A 26,687-nucleotide genomic window follows, 5' to 3' on the forward strand; every position below is an offset into this window, starting at 1 on the left:
TCTCATGCAGTTTGTTAATTCTTCCTCTCTCTCTCCCCATTATTTCCTTTTTTCATATTTTCATCTACACATTATGAACATGGCTAATGGTGTCCTTAAGAAAAAAATAACTGCTTTTACTCTTACTTTCCTAAAAGGTGTTCCTTACACTGTAGCTAAGGTATATCCTTTCTCCCTCTCTCCCTCCTCCCTTTTCCCCTCCCTTCCTCCTTCTCTTCCTTTCTTCCCTTTCTCTCTCCCTCCCTCTCTTTCCTCCCTTTCCTCCCTTTTCTTCCTTTCTATAAAAACCTCCATATCATTGCACTGATTAAGACCCTCTATCTTGATTTTTTATCTGTATCTCGTCAATAAACACCTTGCTAGGAGAAAGTCACATGTGACTCAGGACCTGTCTGGCTCTCTGACCTCATGTGGAAGCCATTGCTCATAGTATTCATTGTGTTGCAGCCAGAGTGGTTTTCAGTTTCCATAGAGGCCAAGTTTGCACATGCTAATTCTCTTTGTGTTCCTGACCTCTCTTGTGTGGAAGGCCCTTTTCTCAGATCCTTGTGTGGCAGGCTCTTCCTCGTCAATTATGTTTTTTGCCAAATTATGAACATTCTGTCTAAAGTGGATCCCTCCTACCCCCAGTCAACCTCTAACCTAATATACCATCTTAATACACCAAAACCAAAAACAAAAATAAGATTTTAAAATTTATCTACATGTTTATTTTACTTTCCCCCAATCCATGATAGCAGAGTAAGCCCCTAGAGCTGTGGTGAGGATATAGCAGGCATTCAGTACATCTCAGCTGAATATACACATGTTGCAGGAAAGAGCAAATGTTCCTCCTTTCAACGTCTTGCTTGAATAGGTCCTTCAATGATACTTTCTTGAGTAATTGATTGAACTCTTTCTTTGGTTATTTTCTTAGAGTATACAATTTTTAGCTTTCCCTCAAGTGTGTTTTTCATAAGCCAGTTCCCAGCAAGGAATTTTGAAGTTTTTTTAGGAATGGCAGATTCTTTTTTGGCCCATTTATCTGTAATCTTTAAATCTAAGATAGTACAGAAAAAATGTTCTAATTGTTTCCAGAGCAGAAGCAAACAGCTTTGCCACATTTTTTTTCCAGATAATGTGTGTCTGTTCAGATGAGACAGAATTGAAATAAGAATTTTCTTTTTCTAATCTTGGACTATGTACTTGTGCCTGGTTAGAAATTCTTAATCTTCATTCCCATGCAGTTTATGTAGTTTGTTTCATTTATACTGTGTACAGCAAACTTCAGAAATTATCTAGTAAGCTCCACTGACTTAGAACACAGGAAGGAAAGAGGAAAAGGCCTTTAAATAGATAGAGCCAAAATGTTGAAAATCCAAATGCTAAAATGCTAAGAAGTTGCTCCTTTTGCCCAGTTCAGAGTTATTTATTTATTTTAAACATAGTTTTAGCTAATCTGGCTCTCATTTTTTTTCTGACCACGTAGTAGCAAGTGAGAAGTGAGCTGGAGAGCTCAAAGATCAAAAGGAAGAATTATCGTTAGCCCAATAGTTCGGAAGAAACAGGAAAACTTTATAAAATAGACAGAGGAAGAATTCACAGGGGAACAGTCTGTGGCTTGGGGCCATTTAGTAAAGGAGTTAATAGTGTTGTTCCTCCTACTGTTCTTGAGGGCATCACACTCTGATAGCATAGCCTGATGTTCATATGGATGGCTCTATGTCGTCAGTTGAATTCATGGTTAATATTCTTAATGTAAGAAGACAAAGTGTGACCTACAGTTTTGAAATATTTTAATCCAAAATAGTTCAGACTTTTTTTTTTTTTTTTAAACTGTTAACTCCACACAAACATAAGTTCTTGAAAGGCAGGGATTTTTGTATGTTTGTTTTCAGTTATATGTTCGGTGGCTGGCATATGTTAGATGATCAGTAAATAATTACTGAATGAAAGAAAAATTGCAAGTCTTAATCATCCAACAGTACTAAATAAATAGAACATTAAGATAGTACCAAGTTTAATGCATAAGGGTTATGTTTTTTCTTTCTGTACTTATTAGATGAGGATAAATAATAAAATAATGCAAATTTAAAGTCAAAATAACTGAACATTTTCAGAAATACTTTATAGGTGGAATGAAGATCTGCAAATTCAAATGATTTCCTTGAAATCACAGAGCAAGTTAGTGATAGAGACAGAATTATAAGGCGCAAGGTTCCTTAATATCATCTTCTTGGGTTTTTTTTTTTTTTTAATTTCGTGTTTCGAGAATTAGAATAATATAGTTCTTTTTTCAGCAGTAGCAGCTCTAAAGAAAATATTGAGGAAAACCCTTTATCTTCTAATGTGCATGCTATTTAAATTTTAGAATGTCAAATGTAAGACTGTCATTAGCTATGTAATATTGGTACACAGTATCTCATGCACAGTGACTAGATTTGTTTATAGTCTAGTATTTGAATGCTTTCCACTTAGTGTGTGTGCCAGTCCTTTTCAAGAAGAAAAGAAAAATCTGAAAAGGAAAGTTTTGGAGAGGATGCCTCATTCAAGTGAGGAAGAATAAGATCTTATGACCAGATTGTTTTAGCCAAGATGACTGAGATGGAGATACAGCTTTGGTATTATTTTTGCATAGGTGAAGGAAGACCTACTATATTTTCTTTTCCTTTTTGGGGGGTGAGGGGACAGAACGTTTACAAAATGTTGTATGATTTACATTCCATACTTGTGAATGAAATTATTTTTAGAAATATGAATTACTGTAATCTATCTCTCCTGTTGTCTGATTATTACTTACTTATAGGTCAATCTTTTTTAGGAGGTATGAGCACTAGGCCGAAAATACAATAATGATTATTTTGACTACAGTATATCTTAGATTTGCTTTGTGTGCGTAATTTGGCCCTTTGTTGACTTACATTTATACATGCAGCGGATTATTAGTTGTCTAGGGGAGTAAATTTTAAATGCAAATTTCAACAGGCTATAGGGAAAAAAAGGCTACAGGATTAAAGATGTGGTTGGCTCTATTTCTTGGGGATCTAGAATAACTGATCTCCTACTCCAACATGCCTCTAGGTCTCTTATAACTCACAGCTATGGCTTGTGCATTAATAGAACTGTAATAAAGCTATAACCAAATTTAAAAGTATTTTTTAAAATGTAAGTAAATTGAATTAACTGAAATTATTGTGCTATAACTAATCATCATAAAAATTATCAGTCATAGTTTTCTTTTTTTATGAGTTCAGGATTTCATGAACTATCTTAAACAGATACTTCCTAAAATGCATTTCTAATGACATATATATAATGCAATTTCAACTGGAACTTTTGAAAGAATTGGTACATTTTCCTCTCATTCGGTGATAAAAATAATGAGCAAAAGCTAAGTAAATCAATTGGCATCAGTATTTTGAAGCTTAAAAAAAAAGCCAGCTTTTGAAAACTTTGTCCTTATTACATTTTAAGGCAGATTCTCAAAACTTCTTCATCTGTGCTATTCCAAAAAAAAAAAAAAGATTTCAAAATAATGATCTTGAGTCTCTTTTAAGATTTTTTTGAGTCTTCAAAGAAAAATGCCTACATTCAGTATATGGTTCTTCCTAATTCATATGCTATATTTCATAAAAATATAAGATATTGGAAAACAGTGAAAGAGATCTCTGAATAAGATCTAGACAAATAGAAAGTTAATTATCTGAAGCACTTCTTTCTCTGAACATGCTATATAATTGAAATTTTCTTAGGGTTTATTTTTTTGACTATAAAGTTCATCGTCACCCATATATGTTAAAATCCTTTTTATTTGATTCACAATGTCTACACACTATTTTATAGAGCCTAAGCCCTTTTAAAATATGTTTATTTATTATAATGAGGTAGATGTTTCCTTATGAAACATTTTGGGATGTATATTCAACAGCCATAATTGTTATAATTGTAATAAATCTAGATGAGAAGCTTGATATATTTTAAAGAGATATTTTGAACTCTGTTGTCTGGTATGCAGTTTATTTTATAACAAAATAAAGGTTTTTTTCTTGTTTTGATTACTGAAGTAGATTCTAAAACATCATGAAAAATCTAAAAAAGGGTTTGTGCTGCCAAAGGAATGTGAACCATTTTCCTAACCCGATAGTAGGGTTAGTAAAGGGGCAGAGAGACTGCAAGACCTAAAGAACTTTTTTTGTGTGATTCATTGGTAATAGTCCTTCCTTCTCAAGGCAGAATTCAAGTTTTTATTCAACGTCTGCTGTACTCTTTTTCAAGTGAGGCATTTCCTATTAGTTTATATATAAGTGCAAGTTTATTTAATTTCATACTAAGCATGTTATACACTCAGTTCGTTACCCTGACTTGTGTCTTTTTAAGGGATGGGCATTTTCAGGAAAGAATATTCCAGATTTTCACTTATGAGGGGCATTTTATTTTATGCCTCTCAGAATTACCTTAAATTACATATATGGAAAACAAAGTAGGCAGAAGTATATCTTTATAGAAAAATAAAGATAAAATTTTACAACTTTAAACAAAAATCTTTTAACATATCTAGGGTGCTAGAGAATATATATTAATTTTGGTTTTAAAATAAATTTAAAATGGAAAACAAGTTCACTTTCATGAACTATAGTTTTTTTAAAATGATTTTTAATAGCAATTTTATAGAAAGCAAATACAATAGAAATCATTTCATTATGAATTAAACTGATCATTTGCATTTAATGAATAGAAATCTGTTGTTAGCTCAGACGGGCTTCATTGATGTCTTGTAAATCTACAGTGAATCTCATGAAAATAAGAAAAAAGAGACAAATTTGTGACTAGTACTAGTATGCATTTTAGAAGTAGCAGAAAACATAAATACATAATATGGAAGTTGTCTTAGAAATACTATTTTTTTAAAAAAATTGAGTCTTACATAATAAATGATTGTTAGAGTGAGAGCATGTATCCTTGTGTTCCTCTTGGTCCCTCTTTAATGTAGAGGACTTTGTTCAATATATGTTTTCAATGTAGAGGACTTTGTTCAATAAATCCTTTAATTGGTTATGGCTTTGTGTATTAAAAAAGAAAAACCTGTACACAAAAATAATTCATATAATAATTTGAAACAAATAAAATTTGAGACAAATTTTTAAATCAAATAGAGCCTTTAACTGGCTCACTTTAAATGGTTGTCAACCTTATTTTTCATCTCTTTTTTTATGTGTGCACTTTTCGCTTATGTTTCTTAAACTCTAATTTGAACCTCTGGAACCAGCTCAACCCTTCTGTGAGTCAACTCCTCCTTTGTCAAGCTTCCAGGCTCTTCCCCTCCTTTGAGCCTGAGGAATGGTTCTGGGCCAAACTCCTTCTCCCTCGTCTACGGCTGTATGTTTGCTCCTAAAATAATATAACTGACCTAAGGGTGTCCCAGAGAATCTAGCAGGAAGCTTTTCCATAGTTCTTTTTGGCTTGAAGTTATATGAACCAATACAAATATAGTATTTGTCTTTCATTTTTTTCATTGTTTCCTGATTTTCTCTTTCATTTTTATTAAAATACTCTCTCCTTCGTTAAGATTATTTTTTTTCCCATCTTTAGGGTTGGGCCCTTTTGAATTGCGATTTCCTGGGGAGATTGAACATACCCTTTCCTAAAGCAGTCTGGCTTTCTGATAGGGCATGAAAGATGGGGACAAAACTAAAGTTTGAATGCTGTGCCAGCAATGTGTGGTTAAGTAGCTTTAGCTTCCTATTCAGCTACAGTCCGAAATGAGACATCCAGAAAATGAGGGTTCATTATATTTCTAACTCTTCTGCTGACTTTTACGTTGATTTTTAAATTTACCTTGTTTTATCAGAATGTTTTCCTCAATGACTTCAGAAATACCTTTTTGTTTGTCCTTTGATATCCTGTTCAATGTATGTATTTTTTACAACTATAGGTTGTCATTGTTATTGTCATGATTTTGGCTTAAAAATATTTTTTTATAATAGGGGAAAGACTAGAAGAAGATGATTTAATATTCTTTAAAAGTGTCTGCTGTTTTCTCAGGACTTGATACATTCACTTATTTCTGTATTTCCATTGGGATAATCTTTTGTGGATAACCCTTTGGTCCATTTCCTATCCAGATTGGCCTAAATTCTTTTAAAAAATGTTTAAAGCAACCAAAAATAAAGGACAATTAATTTTCAGATTATGAACTAGACTCCTTTGTTTCCAGAGAACAAGTTGATGGGCCTCTGATGTTGCCTATTTTGTTCATTTATTTCTGACAGCTTTCAAAAAACGTGTTTGAAGGCTGGCTGTGTATTTCTGTGAGGATCACGTACGGCTATGTGAGATGTATGTGTGTAGAAGTGCCTCTCTATTTGTCTGGGAAGGATTTGTTTGCAGTTCTGTTACTGTAAAGTAAACGTTGGGGAAAGAGAAGATAGTACATTGTGGGCTTTGGTTGTTACTGTGTAGACACTTTATCAGCACATGTTTGGTGTGCCTGAACCATGATATACTTTCTTATAGAGAGGTATACAGAACATTTGATATTGTTTCAATTGGAATAATAAAGAGTTTGCTTTGTTGAAACATTTCTAGTTCAAAGCACCCAGAAATCTTGACTTTTATAGTTAAAACTGAGCTGCTGGGTGAGAAGGTACTTTTGAGCTTACTCCCTCTTCTTCCATTTTTCTGTAGACTGCTGCCAAGTTCCATGGTTGCGTGGGACTTTCTCTGATGAGATTTTGCACCTTTATTTTGTAAGATTTATGTACCTTTTTCCCATAAGCCACTGAAATTGTATTCAGGTGTACCTTGAGGCTTGGCCCTTTGAGTTGTGCCTTCTGTGGATTTGATAGAGTATCATGACTCAAAATAGATGAGGGTGAGATTTTCCATGCACGGCTGCAAGGTGAGTAACTGCACAATTGAACTGTAAGGAGCTTCTTACCACCTTTGAACCTGCGTATACTTACGTAAAGGATTTAGCGAAGTTGCACATGCTATATCTAGATTACATCCCAGGGCTTTCATTTTATGTTTTAAATTCCTTCTCATCTGGATTTCTCAGTTTCGGTGATCAGAGTACATGGGATGCCTTTATATCTTTCTAGAGAACACAGATCCCGAAGCTTAAGGTTAAAATTACTCTTCTGAAAATGATCTTTGAGTTGTACTTTCTTTCTCCCACTCCTCCCCCGCTACCCCTACCCTCCCAACCCCCCATCTCCACCCTGCTGCCATCTCCCCAAATTATTTTCTTTCTTCAAGATGCTTCTCAAGTATCCTGTTTCCTTTGAAGCCTTATTTAACTCTTTTAGTTACAATGAGTCTCTCATTTTACTACAAAGATATAGCACCTTGATTTCTTTTATATCAGAATATATATGTATGTGTATATTTTTTCTTTTTCTATTTGATCTGTTATTAACGTGTTTAGAGCATTCAGTATGAGTCAAAGCATGAATTCATTGTGCCATCTTGACTGAATATTCTACTGATTCTTTTTCAATTTGATATTGTTTTGGTTTAGGAAATAATATAATTTAACAGTCAGCTTTAGTTAGAAACCCTCTCAGCCCTTCCAGTCCTTTTGAGGGATCCCAAATCACAGAAGTTCAGGTGAAATATTGTCACTCTCCATACAGTGGTTTCATTCTTTTTTCGAGGGCTTCATAACTCAGTACTTGAGTTAGAAAACCAAGGAGAAAAAGCATCCTAGCTATACTCCTTCCTATATCTTCTGGTTGATGAAAATGGTATTAGGTAGTGCTTTAGCACCATCTCCACCTCCATTTCTAGCTACTCTTCCTTTCTTTTGGCTATAATTTAAATGTTTTCTTTCTTCCAGTTTTGTCGGGATATAATTGACATATAATGTAGTATTAGTTTAAGTTGTAATCATAATGATTTGACATACCCATATATTACAATGTTATTATCACAATAAGTTTAGTTAATATCCATCACCTCACATAGTTACAATTTTTTCTTGTGATGAGAACTTTTAAGGTTTTTTTCTTAGTAATTCTCAAATATGCAATTCAGTATTGTACTATAGTCACCATGCTGTGTATTACATCCCCGGGACTTATTTATCTTGTAACTGGAAGTTTGTATTTTTTGACCACCTTCACCCATTTCCTTCTCCCTCCACCCCCTGCCTCTGGCAACCACCAATCTATTCTTGGTTTCTATGAATTGGGGTTTTTTAGCTTATATAAATAAGCAAGATCATGTAATATTTGTCTTTCCATATCTGACATTTCAGTTAGCATAATGCCCTCAAGGTCCATCCATGTTGAAAATGGCATGGTTTTCTTCTTATTTTATGGTTGATATATAATATTTTCTTTATTCATTTCTCTGTCAATGAATACTCAGGTTGTTTCCATGTCTTGGCTATTGTAAATAATGCTGTAGTGATCATGGAGGTGCAAATAGCTTTTCGAGATAGTGATTTCCTTTCCTTTAGATACAGACCCAGAAGCGGAATTGCTGGTAGTTTTATTTTTAATTATTTGAGGAACCTCCATAATGTTTTCCATAGTGGTTGTATCAATTTATGTTCCCCCCAGCAATGCACCAGGGTTCCCTTTTCACCACATCCTAGCCAATATTTGCTGTCTTTTGTTTTTTTGTGTGTGTGTGAGGTGCCATCTCATTGTAGTTTTGATTTGCATTTCTCTAATGATTAGTCATGTTGAGCACATTTTCATGTATCTGTTGGCCATTTTTATGTCTTTGGAAAAAAATCTATTTAATCCCTCTGCCCATTTTTAAGTTGGATTATTTTATGCTGAGTTATGTGAGTTGTTTACATATTTTGGATATTAACCCCGTATCCGATATACGATATTGCAAATATTTTATCCATTCAGTAGGTTGCCTTTTCATTTTGTTGATATTTTCCTTTGCTGTACAAACTAAAAGCTTTTTAGTTTGATGTTGTCCCACTTGTTTATTTTTGCTTTTATTTCCTGTGCTTTTGATGTTAAATCCAAAGAATTATCACTAAAACCAACGTCAAGGAGCTTACCCTATGTGTTTTCTTTCAGGGGTTATATTGTTGCAGGTCTCACATTTAAATCTTTAATACATTTTGAGTTGGTTTTTGTGTACGACGTAAGATAGTGGTCCAGTTTCAATCTTTTGCATGTGGCTATCCAGTTTTCCCATCACCATTTTATTGAAGGGACTATCCTTTCCCCATTGTATATTCTTGGCTCCTGTGTTGAAAATTAATTGACCATTATTTGTGGGTTTATTTCTGAGTTCTCTATTCTGTTCCATTGATCTGTATGTCTGTTTTTATGCAATTACCATACTGTTTTGATGACTGTAGTTTTGTAATATAGTTTGAAATCAGGAATTCTGATGCCTCCAGCTTTGTTCTTTCTCAAGATTGCTTTAGCTATTCAGAGTCTTTTGTTGATCAGAGTGTAGATAACACTCAGTCACTCAATATAGCACAGTTATATGACAGAGTTACAAGACAGACTTTGATATTTAATCTTGAAAACTGATTATGATCCCCTTGAGGGCAATTGAAAACTTCTCAGATATATTTAGTTGAATATTTTTTTGTTTAGGGTTTTGTTTAGTTGGGCTGGTGTTCTCCTAAGAAGAATTAGAGGGCTCAGACTGATTTTTGCAAATGCAGGGGCTACTCTTGAGTCAGTGGATTTGTGATTTAATTTATAGGCTATTAAACATGCAATCAGGCTATGATAACTGCGATAATTTTATTTTTGGATGATTTTTCTATCTCCAGTTTTCTTTTCCACTTCCAATTTTCTCACACTATTTGTTGCAAAAGGTTAAGATTTGTTAATATATTTGTTCCCCTTCTTTGCTAATTTACTGGTTATAGCTTTTACTTAGAAGGAAACAATCTTTTCTTCTTGTAATCATTGTGAAAACTTTTCTCCTTAGAATGAAATGTTTTAGATGGATACAAGTAGTTCATAGCATATGGTTTATATCTTGTTTAAATTTCTTTCAACATTAAAACAAAGTTCTTACATTATCTGGCAGAAGGTTACTAGTAGATATTTTACTAGAAGCTTGTTCACTGCCTTAGCAAAATCCTAATGTCAGGGAGCTGTACACTTTGGGTGAATGTTTGAGAATAGGGCCTTATTTTGGGAACATCAGCAAAATATGGTGTGGCTTTTGGAGAGAAATTGCTTTTTGAGAACAGAGGCAGGACAGAAAAACTCAGTGCTTAAGAACATAGATTAAGTTGTAGATTTGTCACTTACTAGGGAATGACCTTGGGCAAATCCCCTACTGCATGAAATTAGGATATTATGAAGTTGACATGAGCTGATATATATAAAGAATTAAAAAACATGGTACCTGTTACCTAGCAAACACTCAATAAATGACAACTGCCATCATTATAAAATTCATCATCATCATCATCATCACCGTCATTATCATCGCCATCGTCTTGGGAGGGCCAAGTAAAATTGATTCTGTGCTTTTGTTTTTGAATTACCTGTAATAGTGATTTATTCATTATAACTAGCTAGATGATCTTATAGATGAAGTTGATCACAATAAAAATAATGATCGCATAGGTTATTTTATGAAATTATTGAAAAAAGAAACTATTATTTTAGTCAATATTATTGCTAACTTTGCAAAATAATATAGTAATGCAGTTTTTCATTCTTATCAGTGGCTCATTAAGAAAATCCATGAAAATATCCCTTTAGCAAGTTTTGATTTCAAACAAATGAAATTGAAGCAATATAGTAAAGTGAGGAAAGAATACAAGGACCTTGGAAATACTAACTTCAAACTTAACTGGCCAAATGAATATCACTGCTGAGACATTATCATTGGCTGTGATATCACAACCCTCAGTTGGCTATGTTGACGTGTGCTCTTTTGTGAGGTCATCAATGACATTATCAATAAGACAGAAGCAATGATACTGAACTAAAGTCAGTCAGCTACAAAACACATCCAAGAGACCACCAGGCTGCTGTGTATATGGGGAGGGCACATGCATTGTTTAGGTAAATAGAACTAAGTCTCTATTCTCTGTCCCAAATTGTCAGGAGTACTCACCCTGGAGATAGCATGTTCTCTCTGGGCTTCCAGGGTTTCTATTGTGTGATAGGCACCCATGTGAACATTTGCAGCAGTACTAGGAATGGTGATGGTGAGCTCTCACAAATTGGTACCCTCCAAATTGTCTAAGTCCTGGTTTTTTCTATCAGAGAAACCTTGGACGTTAGGTTTTGTTTAGGGTTGACTGAATGGAGGTCCCTAGCCAGCATATACCAATTGTTTTGCATAAACTGGGAGAGGGGATAGTTGATATAGAGAAGATAGAGAAGGGACGGGAAAGAAGAGACCTCCAGCAACAGAGAAAATATGCATGTGAAATATTTTCTGGTGAGAGTTTAATAATCAAGATGAGCCTTAGAACTTAGGAGTTTGTCAGAAAGAATGAGATCAGAGTAAATATAAAATTTTAAAAAATGCCAACTTTTATTTTAGTGTATAATTTGTACTATTCTAAAATGAAATTTCTGTGGAATCATAGTTACCAACTGCACTGAAATTCCTTGATTTAGGATAGTTATGCTAATAGATTCTACATATCCAATATGGACCCAAACATTTTCACTGTATCATAATTTACATTGAGAATACTATGTGTTCTTTAGTATCCCAGGTTAAAACTGACTTTATGTTAAATACTTTCTTTAGTCATGAGATATCTGTGGAGTGTAAGTTGTGTTGTCCAGACAGGTAAGACCTCCGCCCATCCAGGAAAATAGGGAGTGTCTTTCCTGAAAGATGTGGGTGTGCCACTTGCTATCAAGGATATAAATCTTAGGCAGGTAATATTAACTAAGAATTTTTTTAAGTGATCACACAGAGTTATTTATTTATTTATTTTTTGTTTTAGCAGAATAAACCTGACAAGAGTATTTTGGTGGAATTTTCATTTTTATGCTTTTCCTTTTTTGGTCTTTGAAAAAGTTAAGAGAATATTTAAGTCTTCAAAAAAAAAAAGATTAAAAAAATTCCATAAATCTAATAGTAGAAATATATCTTTTTAAAAAGGCGAAAGACAGTCAAGAGCTAACACAAAGCAAGACATTATTTAGAAATGTGCAGTGAGCACAAAAGAGTACTTGATCTGGAGGGTTTTCCTTTGAGATGGTGGTGTCATGCAACTCTGGTTAGAAGATAACTTTTTTTGTTGTTTAAATTTCTTTAATGAAAGAGATTAATTACATCAATGTTAAACTGTCACTTTGTGAAAGGATCAAGGCATGCCATCCTTTGATCTTTTATCCGAAAAGTGTCAACTCTTTTAGGGATAGAAATGTAAGTGTGTGGGCTTTGGGCTCTAGTGAGAACTTCCTTAGGAAGGGGGAAGACTCAGGAAGGGAGTTATACCACAGTCTGAATTAAACACTTTCCAAAGAACCTGGAGCAGGCCTGAGGTTCATTGTCTTGTTGAGTGACTGAAGACTTCTGCCAGTTCTGGTAGAGGGGATTAGCCATTGAACAAATCTGCAAGGACAGCATGCAGTTTTGTCAGATACACAATGACATTTCTTTTCACAGCTCTCTTGACTTTATACTGTTTAAGTATCCTCAGTTGTCCCTTCATTTGCTTTTCTTCCTTTAATTCCTGTTGGAATTAAATTTTATGTAGTCAATTTCGTATCTAGGTTTTTTTTTTGTTTTTGTATTGTTTTCGAATTGTTTTATTTAAATTGGCATGTTAGTAACTTCCTTATTTTGTGTTTTCTTTTCTAGTTTAACATAGTTTCATTACCTACAGTCTCTCTCTGTTATTGAGACTGTTAACAATAAAAATCTCAATTAACTTTTCTTGTTTCCTTTTTCTTTTTCTCTTTGTAGGCTGAAACATGGCATTTAAAAAGGCAGTGAAAGGGACTATTCTAGCTGGAGGAGGTGCTCTTGCAACTGTTCTAGGTCTTTCTCAGTTCGCTCATTACAGAAGGAAACAAGTAAGTAATGGTACATGTATTGATTGATTTTAACCTGAATCTTAAATCTGTTAAAGAACTGTATATGGGGCATGTGTATGCTAATGGTTTTGCTTAGAAATTACTGTCTCAGCTTGATTTGAAACACATTAATTTAGAATACTGCCTTAATGATCCTTGAGAGCTGTGTGTATCTCATTTTTAAAAAGTAAATTTCTTTATCAGAAAGTATTATATAATTTAGCCTCTGTTTTGGCTCTTTGTTTTTAAAAGACTGCTTCGTTTCCAAGTGCCGGGTTTGTTCGTTTAGACTTTCTTTGTCTAATTCATTCAAATGTCTGGATACTTTTTATATTCCTGCCAAAGGTTTGTCTTATTAGAAGGCGGGTAGCTGAGAAAGGAACTGGAAAAGAAAGAGCCTATATAAAAGGCTCTACTTTGAATCTTAGTTTTATTTCTTAAAGATTTAGGTACTTATGTAGTATTATATGGTATTTGGTAAAACTTTTATTGGGGAAAGCATGAAAATGAGATGGGTATGAAGTTTCTTAATCATTTAAAATGTTCAGTTTATTTTCATTTCATTTTTTTCCCTTTACACTACAACTATGCCTTCCCATAGTTTAAATTAATGCCAGTAAACTACTTTGGTGAATGGTTTTGTTCTTTTCAGACTTGAAATGCTGGTAGTCACCTCAGTAGTTAGTGTTAGTCCCCCATGGTGTTAGGGCATTTTGTGATATCAGCTAAATGGTGCATTCCTAATGCAAAGATGGAGGTGAAGGAATTTTGGAAGCTATTTGTCGCTGCGCTATGAACTACTCACTTTCTACATTTTTTGTGAAAACCTTTAAGCCATGGATGATTGTCTTGCACTGGTTGTTTTGGTAACTCTGTGCTACAAGGCAGTGGAGCCAGACACTTGCTTGGAGTCATGTGTCTTGCATGGGAAATACCATATTAAAAACACATTAGAAAGAATCAATACACTAGCTTATAATTTTTTTTTTCTCTTTTTTTAAGCAGCTCCTTTTTAGTACTTCTTTTAAAGATGGAAGTCTTTTAGTCTTACTGTGAGCACATTACCCTAAAGATTTCCCTAGGTGTGTATGTTGTGAGTGTTATTAATTGACTAACTTGTTATTGAAGCTCATCCTTATCCATTGATCATGCTTGAGTGTGTTCTTTCTTTTAAAATGTTTTCGTGGTTCCTTAAAAGTGAGTGTGAAATAGTGTCACTTCTGTTGAGGCTATTTCAGAAGTGCAGTTCTGTTTAGGACTTGGGCTTTAATGGATTAGATTACTTCTGCCATCCTTAACCTGTGCTATCTGAAACGATACTGGAAAATGCCAGTGCCAAAGGTCACAACATCTAATATGATGAGTTCAGTTGTTGCTAAATTTGTACACGGTTTATGACTTAACCACAGTAAGCGTGTTCTACCTCAGAGTTTACAACTTAACTTTGTACCTGTGTAATACTATTTTTCATTTGTTTGATTTCTCTTTAATCAGAAAGGATAGAATAAATAGTTGATATTGCCTCCAATCAATCAATCAATTTATTAAGTTAAGGGTTAATTTTGGTAAAATCAAGCCAAACAAGGGTCTGTTGATTTCTGGGACGTTTTGTCATTTTCTCTTTCCTATGTTAGACATCCTGACCACCCTAATAGCCAAAATGAAACAGATACCAGCAGTTCCAGTCATTTACAATTTTAAGCTGACAAGTGTTTTTGAGAAAAATCACCATAGGCATATTCAATCAATGAGTTGCATAAGATATGTATCTGACTGTGTGCATTCTTTTGCAGTGATTCCTGTCCCTTTAAGCCACTGCCATCAGCATATTTTGGGTAGCAGGTTGAGATGTAGCCATAGGGACTGGCAAAAAGAGAATGGGGAGATAAGCGTGGGGGGCGAAAAGACCAACTCATTTGAGCCATTGACATAAAATGACCACAGGCCTCAGCTGTCTTCTCTCGGAAAATATCTGCCAATCAGAACCATTCTAGGGGGGAAATTTTTCCTGACAAAAATAGTCAAGAAAAATCTGCCCCTTAATACCCCTTATTTGGCTACATTTTATAGAAGTGTGGCCTTAAGTATGACTAGGCATGCTCCATTTTTTCTACAGAGCAATGCTTAAAGTATTGGCTTGTGTTTTTATATTTTTTTCTAAGATGATTACAACTGATAAACTCTCCTTTTTAAAGAATAAGTTGGTTTTGAAAGCCCAAGATGCTGATGTATAAGAAAGCAGTCTCTGCTCTTGAAGTTCAGGAACATTTTTTTGGCATTCTCGTACCCGTAGCTGTGTCTTCCCTGGCCCCTAACTTGTGCTCATATATTCCCAGTAGAAAGCTAAAATACAGGCAGGTGTTGTATTCTAAATATAAATGAGTTGATTCTAAAAGTTGATCAATTGTTAAAGTGTGTTTGGTAATAGGATAGTGCTATAAGTGATTAGATACCAGGTCGGCTCACAAAAATTTTAAAATCAGTTCTACAGTTAATTTAGCTTGCATTTTCAAGAAAAAGGATGGAAGGAAAACTATTATATATACTTTTTTGATTAAACAGAAAACAATGAAATTGAACATGATTCATTTACTTTTTACCCAGTTGCTTGACTAGGTGAGGAAAGAGAGATATTTGTGAAGATGTTGGCATTTCTGGGGGCAGGTTGGGAGTCAAAGATGATAGCAACGATTTTCTTTTTTTGTCTCATTTTACTTCATAGTATGGCTTTTCTTCATACTTGTAAGACCCATGCTTCACGTTGACCCAAGTGAACACTCTCTCTCTCTCTCTCTACATATATGTGTGTGTGTGTGTGTATGTATATGTATATGTGTATATATATATATATATATTTTTTTTTTGAGATGAAGTCAGACTTAGAAGGGATGGAGATCGTTGTATAAGGAGAGACTATTATCAATTATTATTATTATTATTAAGAATTATTTTCTTCAGGAGCTAGGCAACCTAAATCTTTAGTTCCAGTGAGGAAGATGATAGAGGAAAGGAGATGAATGTGGGTCATCTTTTGACTGTGCCCACCTGCAGGGAAGGAGGTTTGTGGCCATGATGCATCTCCATTCCAGGTCTCCTTCAGTTATGCATGTAGGGCTGTTTTGAGTGGTCTTAGAGAGGCTTCCTATTCATTTCATTTCTCCCCTTTTATTTCCTCACCCACAAGTATGTGACTAAGTTTCCACAAAGGCTTTTTGATTTTTCCTCTCCCCAGACCTCCCATGTGGCAGGAAACAGGAGGCTGAATAGTGGGATATGCAATCCTAGCGCTTAAGTCCCACCAGAGACATAGTAAGCATACACCTCTGCAACGATGTGCAGATTTTTGAGAGCAAGGTATTTGTCACTCTGTATTTAGTTTAGGTCTGTTTAATAATAAACTTTTAATTAGAAGACATCCAATCTTCCTCTCAGAACAAGGTGTTCTTCTAGCGATTCCTTAATACCTCAGGGAAGGAAAGTGTCACTTCATGGGAGATCCTCCTTTTCTAATTCTCAGCTGATAGGAGAATGGAATAGATGAAGAAGAAAATTTAAATTAGGAGAGACGGCCTTGAGTATTTTTTAAGCCAGTAGGACTTAGTGAGGGGCAGAAGCAGAGAGTGTGAATGTCAGGGTTGCATGAGGGTTCCTCAGGTGGGTGGAAAGAATGGGGGTGGCCAGAGAGACAATAGGGGCAAAAATTGAGTGGGAGTGCAAAGATTTAACTGAGGACTGTCCCAGGCTTTTGTCTTTGTTGTAATAGACCAAGGGCATTTCTTGAAACTTTTTTTTTTTTAGACTCAACGTTTATTTTATACCTTCTAGGTCGTAATTGGAAACATTGGTGTGATAATGTGGGTTTCTTTTTAACCCCAGTGGTATGGCTGATGTAACAAAGATCTATTTAGGTCTGAGGGTGGGCCCTGTCACGTAACACATGCTAGATTTGTTCCTTCCATTACCCACTGTGAAGGTGTAGTGGGCTTTGTGAACCAACTCTGAGGTGGAGCCTGAGAACCACTGAGAGCTTTCTCAAAACCCGGATATGAAAGTCTCTTCTTTTTTTTTTTTCTTGCACCAGACATAGGCATAGGGTGGGCTTTAGAGAATGGAGATCAAGATCTTTTTCAGTGTGAGGAGTGGTATTATTAGAATCAAGGAATTGAGAGATTCTCATTGATCGATATTTTATTCCTGAGCAACATAACAGAAAGGACCAGAGCATGATCTTTGGAGCAGTCTTTGCAGGCTGCCTGTATCTAACACCTAACTCTACTTCTTAAGAACTAAATGACTATGGGAAAATTTATTAAATCCTCTGGGCTTCATTTCCCCCTGTCTGTAAAAGGGGGAGAAGAGTAGTGATATAGTAAGTCTTTACGTCTTCCATAGGTTCTGTGAGTTTAAAGGAAATGACGAATAAGGAAACCAATTTTACTATAGGCTAATTGATATAACCAAGAGTTAAGTTCCTATGGATGGTTCTTGAGAGTACTATGCTAAGCAAAATAAGTCAGACAAAGAAGGACAAGAACCATTTGATTTCTCTCACATTTAGGATATAAAACAGAAAGTAACAAAGGAAGAAACAAACTTATAGATATGGACAGCAGTATGAAGGTTACCAAAGAGAAAGTGGGTAGCGGAGGATGAAGAGGGTTAAGGGGGTCAGATACATAATAACAAGAGACTAGACTTTGGGTGGTGAGCACACAATGCAATATACAGATAATGTATTATAGAATTGTATACCTCAAACTTATACTGCTATTAACCAATGTCACCCCAATAAATTTAATTTAAAAAATATTAAATTTCTATGGCATCTCATAAATGTTATAACAAAATGAAGTATTGGACAACCCCCTGTACTTCCCTCATAGGCTTGTTGAAGAGCAATAAAGCCTGGAAGAATTCCTGGAACATAGTAAACTTTCAAAAAACATTAGCTATTATTAGATTTCCAGGTGATATAAATATAAAGCATCATGAGCAAGAAAGTTGCCCTTGTCCCTGGAGATCCTTGCATTCAGGGACACCTTGTTAAGACTTTGAGGATACTAGCAAATGGTATGTCCTTCATCTGAAGTTGTAGGGGATGGCTACAAAACAGTTATACACGCACCTTTCTGTTTTATTTCTTCCTGATCCGAAGATGAGCCAGTAACAAGGTGGACAATCCCAATTATTGACTTCAACTTTTCTCCTGTTGTAAGTAATAAATTCCTAGTTCCCACTGTTTCTTTTCTTTTTCTATTTAGGCTTATATGAGTTATGGTGGACTTGATTTATATAGCTGATATGTTCCAAAAAAGCTATTTGAATATAGTCTTTAATGATACATGAATTAATATATAGTACAATGCTATTTATTGGAATTCTGTGGTGAAACATTAAAAAACAATATTTTTAGAAAGCTCTAACTTTCTTTTGTAAATCAGAATTGTTATATATCATTTAGCTTGAGGTGGAATGCAATTAAACTTATTCTTTCCCAAAGTCAATGAGATAATAATAGTTTGTTAATGACAGGATCTTTATGCTTTGCAAAATAGTCTCTCACTTTGTAAGAGACAGCAATTCACTATACTTTGAGTGGCTTACTAAATACTATAGTTCACTTTGCTTTGTGTATTAAGGAAACATGAAAAAAAGATAGTGGCGATATGTTAAGTGAGTTGAATTATGTAGCCTTATTAGCCTCCTCTGACCTGTCCCCAGCCCCGTGTCCCCTGTCCCTCTCCTACTCTGTGGCAGTTTCGTATTAGCTAAAACGAATTTGCTCATTAAACATTTTGTTGTTGTTGTTGTTTTTTTAAAAGTTTCTCTCACACAACCTTTGTTGTTAGTATCATAGAACCACAAAGATGGACAAAGCAGCAAAAAAAGAGATGAATAAGTGGAGTGCAGAGGATTTTGGGGGCAGTGAAACTACTCTGTATAATATCACGATGATGAATATATGTCATTATACATTTGTCCAGACCCATAGAATGCACACCACCAATAGTAAACCCTTAAGTGAACTATTGACTTTCAATGATTATGCTGTGTCAGTGTAGGTTCATCCTTGGCAAAATCAATCAAACAAACAAACAAACAAAAAGTGCCATTCTGGTGAGTGATGTTGGTATGCATGTGTGGAGGCAAGAGGTATATGGGAGATACCTGGATTTTCATCTCAATTTTGTTGTAAACCTAAAATTACTCTAAAAAATATAAAGCCTTTTAAAAAAAATTATACATAAAATCCTAAGCATAGCATCTAGGATATAAGGTCAATTAGAAAATTTAAATTATAAAAACACGAATTAAGCGTCACTTTTCAGTAGTATCTTTGATGGAACATAACTATATATTTTTTGATCGCACTTAATTTCATTAAGAATTTAAACTCGGTTGTAATTTTTCTTCTCATTCCTAAGCTAAAGCATAAAGTGTGTTTGAAATTAGTATAACTCTTCCTAAGCACTGATGTAGCTGAAATTATCATATGACTTGTTTGCTTTATGCTTACCAGATTGCTTTTAACTTCGTGAGTCAATTTAGGCTACCAGACTTGTTTGTTCTCTCCGAGTAAATAACCTTCCATTTCCAGAGGCATTTTTCATAGATTCATAAACAGCTCTTCCCTTAAAAAATCTTATAGAGGGCTGTAATAGCAGCTGTTCTTAAAACAGTCTTCATTTTGGTTGATTTTAATGTTTAGGTGGAAACTATATTGTTAGATACCGTATGAAGAATGTATATTTAGGAGGAGAAAGGACCAGTCATTGAATAATAGGGTTCTTGGTTCCACCTGCCTGCTTACAGAGCCGTTAACATCAGCATTCTGTGAAATATCTCTGTACCATGGTTTGATGGGGCTTGCATTTGATGATCTGTCTTTTTGGAGCATTATCATTTTGGATTTATTTTTCCATAAATGATGGGACTCTCATCAGAGGAAAATTCTGAACCACTTATGGAGTACATACAAAGCAGGCAAGTTGTGAATCTTGGGCTGTGACGCTAAATGTTTCTTGTATTTGTGTATTAAGTAGAGTAAGCCATTTGATGTAATGAACAACTCCAAAGCTCATGGTTTATCACAGTGAAAGTTTATTTCTTGCTCAAATTACAGTTCAATGTAGATGGGTTGGAGGCTTGTTTCTTGCAATTATTTAGGAACTTGTCCCTTTACTCTAGTGGCTCTGCCAGCTTATAGAGATTTTTGACCCCCTGGATCATTTCCAGCCAACTGTAAGGGAGAGTGGGAAATGTAATTCTATAGTGATCTCTGGAAGAATTTTTGTTAAGCTCCAGCCATTACATCTTTAGTTTCTAATGTAGTTGACGAATGAGCTATATTTCTTTTGATGGGAGTTTTATTGTAAGTGTTTACGCCAAAGACTCTATCACCTATTTGCTTCCAGGAATCTATACCCAGGTTTCTAAACCCTGGGCACCTGGGGATTGATTCCTGGAAGAACTGTTTTTCTCCCAGAAACACAACAAATTGTTGAGGCTGTGTCTGATATCTAAAGCTTGATGAGGATTCAGAATACACTGTAATTTCGATAAGGCCAGTTGAAACTATTCTTAACTACTCTATATGGTTAACTGTTTCTTCAGAGGCATGTTTCATTAAAGCACTAAAATTATGCGGACAGAGCTGGAAATGTTCTTTGAAGAGCATCCTATCATCTTCCTTATAATTTTGGTTTTTATTTAACACTTAGCTCCCAAAGTGGGGCCATGGCAATATCTTTGAGTTCTAACTCACATCAGGCCTTCTAGGAGTTTGTGATGCTATTTTACTGCTGGCATACAAAATCAGCGAGGTTAACTGTACTGCTATAGGTCACACAGTGAGTCAACGACTGAGCTATGATTAGCGTTGACAGCTGGTGAGCTTCTAGGCTGTTGCTAACTGAGCAACACTGACATTCATTTTGATTTGACTTTGCATTTCATTTTCAACTATTTATTCATTTTAAGGCCTCTAAGAAACTTTTTAGGGATATTGTGGGACCGAGGAAACTTTCTATAAATGCTTTGGGGAGAGTCCTTCAGCTTCCCTCTCGCCATCTTCCTGTTTGTCGTTGTGTTTATGTCAGGAACATTTCCTCTAGGTAGAGTTTTACAAATTAAGAAGAACATAGATACTTTAAGATACGTTAGGCAATATTAATTTTCCTTGCTTTATTTTGCAATTTGTGATTTTTTGACAAAGATATTCTGAGATCTAATTATAAGCTTGTGAGTACAAACTTATTATAAATATGCATATATTTGAATTATTTCTGAATTATTTCAGAGAAATGAAATGTGTGCATCACAAATATGACCCTAGGCTATTTTGGACATAAGGTTAAAATGTGGCTAAGGGCCATCTGGATTGTAAAGCTTCGAAACAGTCATTTGGTTCATCGGGTCACCGTTTTATTCACCTGAGAGGAATGGAGGAAGAGTGAGCCTTGTTTTAGTTCTGTATCCAATTCCAGATGTATACGTTAAGGACATTTGTAAGGAAAAGTGCTGTTCATGGAACTCTAGGTGTCAATTTGACTGTCCAGTATGACTGGCTACAATCTAGGCAGGTTCGCTACGAATTCTGATTATACTGGCTGTCGTCAACAGCTCCCTGCATTGCTGGTGCCAGAGAAGCTGGTGGATTCGGGGTCCAGGTAACCACACATATAGGCAAAGATAACCTAGTAGAGCTGAGAATATGCGATTTTGAGTCAAACCTGGGATCAAATTCTAATTCTCTCAGTTATTTGCCCAAGGAATAACAAAACTCAGTTTCCTCACTGGTCAAACGATGCCTCTCCTCTGTGGTAATTGTGAGACCTAAAGGAGCTAACGTGTTAAATAAAGAGTGTGGTATAGCAGCGACCAGGCAAGTGATAGTACTGTGTCTTCTTCTCTGTCTGCCCTCCTTCATTTCGAACTTTCTCTCCAGATCCTCTAATTCTTAGCACACTATTGGAATTGAAAGCAATGTCAAGTTAAGACATCTACAAACACATATTCTATGTTTTTAAAACAGTTATTTTCATATCGATAAAATATATCCCTCACACTGCAAATCATGTAGTCTATTATGATGTGAATTTATTTGGAGATTTAGACAGAGCCAAAGGGTTTCCCCTATTTTTCAGCTGTATAAAGTTTTATAATGATAATTATGATTGCTATTAAAAGAGTTTCTCTGTGATTTCTCAAAGGCATCCCAGCCACTTCGAGGCTGGATAGCACTTTCAAGGTGAACTAGAGCTTTGTTCTCAGCTGCCCCAGAAGGATGGACTTGGTCTTGTTTTCTCTTGCCTGGTCCCCAATGGAGATGACAGTCTACACATTTGCAACTTTTTCTACAAAGTAATCATGAATTCCTCACTATGTATGTTTACATTGAGAAATGTTGCTTATTGTCATATATGTATGTACAAGAAAAAACATCATTATTTAGAATCACAAAAGTGATTCAGGAGGTGAAGACCATTAAAACATCTTAAATCTCACTGTAGGGAGATGCTTGTTGCTTTTTCTTTCCAGGAATATACAAATATAGTCAGTCTATTTCAGTGACAACAAAATACAAAACCAATTTCCCTTAAATACATAAAGGTTCCATTATCAATATGTGATTGAATCACATAACATGGGAGAGAGAGTGGTGGTTGCAGCATGAAGTGATTTGCATGAAACCCTACTTTATACTCCAATTATTACTCTACATGATTACAGGACAACCTGGTTGTTAATTGCCTGTGGTCTTTAAATATGCACTTCTTTCAGAAATAGACACTAATTATTAGATCTTGTTTTCGGTCTCACCCGAAGTTGCAAATGTCTAGGATTTTTTTTTTTTTTTTAATTTGCAATTCTAATGGTGCAGAGACATAGTAAATCTGATCTCATTCTGAATCCTGTTCTGTTCTCTGGAATGTAAACTCTCAGAGATTATGAACTTGGCTTTCGATTCTATGCCGGTGTTCAGCGTGATACTCTCTTGACAAAAGCTATATGTTTGCTATCAGAATGCTAGAGGAGTTTTATCTTTTTCAAATGTAGATGAAAATTTGCTTACAAGTTAATAAAAACATCTATTTCTTCCTAGCCCATCATAATTAAATATAATTAGCAATAATAACATCAAGATAATATTAAATATTAGATATTCTCCTAATTCTTCCAGGATAAGAATTTTTTGTTTGAGAGCTGTGGTTGGAACAGTGCTAGGCAAAAGACAGCTTTGTGTCTGGCTTTCCTTTCTTCGAATGGCATCAATACCTGAATTAAGAAATAGATCCTAAATCTGGTAGTACTGGGCTTGTCCTGTCTTAAGCCAGGGCCAGGGCTGGCAAACTTCTGTGCTTACAGGGACCAGGCTGGTAAGATGACATGTGAAGCCAGTAAGTGGGAGTCCTGGGTTTAACTAGAGCGCACTAGCCCCGCCTAAGGGTAGCAATGCTGTTCAGTTTCAGCAGATTTATCTCAGATAGAAATCCTAATTTTTACATGAAATAGGGTAATTTTAAATTATTGGATATATAGCTCATATTTTTAAGAAAGTAGTGTGCTGACCTATTCGCTAGGAGGACTTTTGGTTTTAGCACATGCTATTCCTACTTCTTTCCTAGTATTCTTTCCTAGTTAATGTCTATTGATATTCCTTGACCCGATTTAGCTATCATTTCTAGGAAACCTTCTCAGGTCTGGATTGGGGGTGCCTCCTGTGGCTCTTGTAGCTTCTTCTCTATCTTAAGTCCACCTATTAAGCAATATTACAATTTCCTCTTTATCTTTTGTTTTGTCCTTCAGTGTATAGAATCCTTGACGGCCTCCAATACTTATCGATTGGATGAGTAAGTACAGTGGGCCTGGTGTCTTCTCAGGACACATGTGCGTTTTGGTCTCTCAAGTGGTTTAGGGCATGGTGCCTTTCCAAGGCTTCTCCCAGAATTTCTGGATCAGTCCTTTAATGGAGCCTGTCTTTCCCATTCCTCTTTAATCAAACTGCCTTAGAAAGAAGGAGGGTGAGAAAAGGGCAGGTCTGAGAAGATTCAGAGCACAAAGGCCTCTTTTCTTGAGTGTGCCAGTTACTTACCGCTACTATTTTATGCCTGCTGCTTTTATTTCCCCTCAATCAACATATTCTAGAGAAGGTAGGGTGCAGATGTGTTTTTGTGACTCAAAGCCATATGAAGCCAAAATGAGTCTTTCTCTTGTCATAATTAGAAGTAGGGCCTTAGGCTGTGTTTACTGCCTCTAAAATAAACTTGGTGTTTAGCTTCTCAGTTGCAACACTTTCCAGCTTTTATGAAAAAAATAAACAAAAATAAAATGTTATTTTAAATGTAGTGTCAGAAATTAAATAAATTACCCTCAATAGTGCCTTATTTTTAAAAAAATTTTGTTTTGGAAGGACTGTTCAGCAAAACCTTCACAACAAGACCAAAAAAACAACAAAAAAAAACTTTCTGCCTTTGACAACTGGTGATATCTCATCTCATTATAACTATTTAGTCTGTTTCTTTCTTTTTTTTTCTCAAATTACATGTAGAGTCAGCATGGTATAGCAATGTAAAACTCAGTGTTTATTGCCAGGGTGCATAGGTTCAGTTCCCAGCTCTACCATATATCAGTGGTATAATCAGGGCCAGTTATTTAACTTCTCTTTGTCTTAGTCACTCTGTAAAATGAGATCATAATGGTACCTAACTCATGGAGCTATTGTGAAGATTGAATGAGTAGAAAAAGTAAAACTTTTATAATAATGCCTTGCACATAAGGCTATCTATATCTTTACTTAAGTAAAATTTATTGATGTATAATCTGGGGTGTAATTTGCATGCAGTAAAATTCACTCGTTATAGTATGCAGTTCTGTGAGTTTTGACAAGTACACACAGTTGTGGAACCACCACTATGACCAAGATATAGAACATTTCTTTCATCCTCAAAAGTTCTCCTGTACTCTTTGTGGTCAGTCTGTCCTTCCCCCACCCCAGACCCAGACAATCACTGATCTGTTTTCTGACCCTGTGCATCTCCTTTTACAGAACATCATAGAAACCGAATCATGCCATATGTAGACTTCTGAGTGTAGCTTCCTACACTTGGCACAGGGATTGGCAAACTTTTCTGTAAAGGGCCAAGTAGTAAATGTTTTAGACTTTCAGGCCATAGAGTCTCTGTTGGAACTGCTCATTCTGTTGTTGCAGCCATGGGCTATGTTGTGGTCATGTTTGAATAAAACTTTATTAAAATAAGTGGCATCCAAATTTGGGTGGAAAACTATGATTTGCCAACCCATGACTTAATGTAATGCATTTGAGATTCAGTCATGTTGTTACATCTATCAGTAGTTTCTTTTTTTTTTGTCAATTATTACTCCATTGCATAAATGTACCACAGTTAATTTAGTCAGTTGAAGGATGTTTGAGATTTTCCTAATTTTTGGCAATTATAAATAAAGCCACTGTGAACATGACCTATGGGTTTTTGTATTAAAACAGGTTTTCATTTCTCTTGAGCAATTACCTAAGAGGGTAATTACTTGTTGCATGCATGTTTCCTTTTATAAGAAACTCCCCATTTTCCAAAATAGCTGTATCACTTTGTATTTTCACGAGCATTGTAAGAGAGTTCCAATTGTGTTATATCCTCACCAGCACTTGTTATTGTCTACTCTAAAAGACTGTGAAGAATCTTGGAAATTGGAGTAAAGATACTTACTTTTAACCTAATTTAAATTGGAAGCTCTTGAAGGGTTTTATACATGGAAATGATGTTTGTTGGGTTTTAAAATGATTACCCAGCAGCAGGGTAGAGAATGACTTGGAAGCAATCATGGTAAATGTGTGAAGGCCTGTAGGAGGGTATCAGATTTGTGTGACGGAAAGAGAAGATACCTTGATTTGAAAGGTGACCATGAAGATGAAGCGACTAGACGTGAGAATTTTTTTAGGAGGCAGAGCTTATAGAACTCAGTGATTAATCAGATTTATGGGATTTAAGAGAGTGGAACAAGCAACTAGATGTATAATGGTACCTTAACTGAGATGAGGAACATTGACAGGGAAAAAAGTTTGATGAGATAAAGTCATCAGTTCAATTTTGAGATATAGATACGAGACATCTAAATAGAGATGCCAAGTAGGTAGTTTGATATCTGGGTCCTGGAATAGGGGAACAAAATTGGTATCAATGTGATATAAAAGATACCTGACGATATGGAGGTAGAAGAGATTCTCGAGAGAGAGAGTTTTTAGTGATCTGAGAAGAGAGACTAGGACGGACCCAAGAGAATGTTGGGCAGTAGAGGAGCATCCAGAGGAAATTAGAAGAGAATGATTAAAAGAGGCACTGTGCATGTGCATGCACACATGTGAGATAGAGAGGGAGAGAGGGAGAGAAAGGAATATCTCAACAAAGAAGTTTGTCTCCCAGATGCCCAGGTGAGTGGACAGTTGTGTGTGTGCTAAGATGACAACTAAACTGAGGGATGGAAAGTGCTCACTGGATTTAGCAGCATGGTGAACATTAGCCAGTTTTGGTGGTGGTGGTGATGAGGGTATATACGTGATATTCACATTACAGTGAGTTGAGGAGTGAGTAGGAGGTGAAGCAGTAGACAAAACAAGGATATATGGGTCTCTCAAGAATTTTTAAGGTGGTTACTAGAAACATATAAGAGCCATGTTATTATTATTATTATTATTAT

The 26,687-nt window shown here is 35.4% G+C and overlaps 1 protein-coding gene across 1 annotated transcript in view; it reads left to right on the forward strand.

Annotated features, from left to right (window-relative positions):
* The window catches only part of GPD2 (glycerol-3-phosphate dehydrogenase 2), a 124,823-nt gene that overhangs the window by 17,143 nt on the left and 80,993 nt on the right, over window positions 1–26,687 (forward strand). Inside the window, 1 exon segment of the mRNA XM_015596579.1 lies at window positions 12,865–12,974. Within this exon segment, the coding sequence (XP_015452065.1) occupies window positions 12,873–12,974 (102 nt within the window). The 5' untranslated portion in view covers window positions 12,865–12,872.

This window comes from Pteropus alecto, unplaced genomic scaffold (genome assembly GCF_000325575.1).
Source record: "Pteropus alecto unplaced genomic scaffold, ASM32557v1 scaffold3, whole genome shotgun sequence".
Taxonomy (NCBI): Eukaryota; Metazoa; Chordata; class Mammalia; order Chiroptera; family Pteropodidae; genus Pteropus; species Pteropus alecto.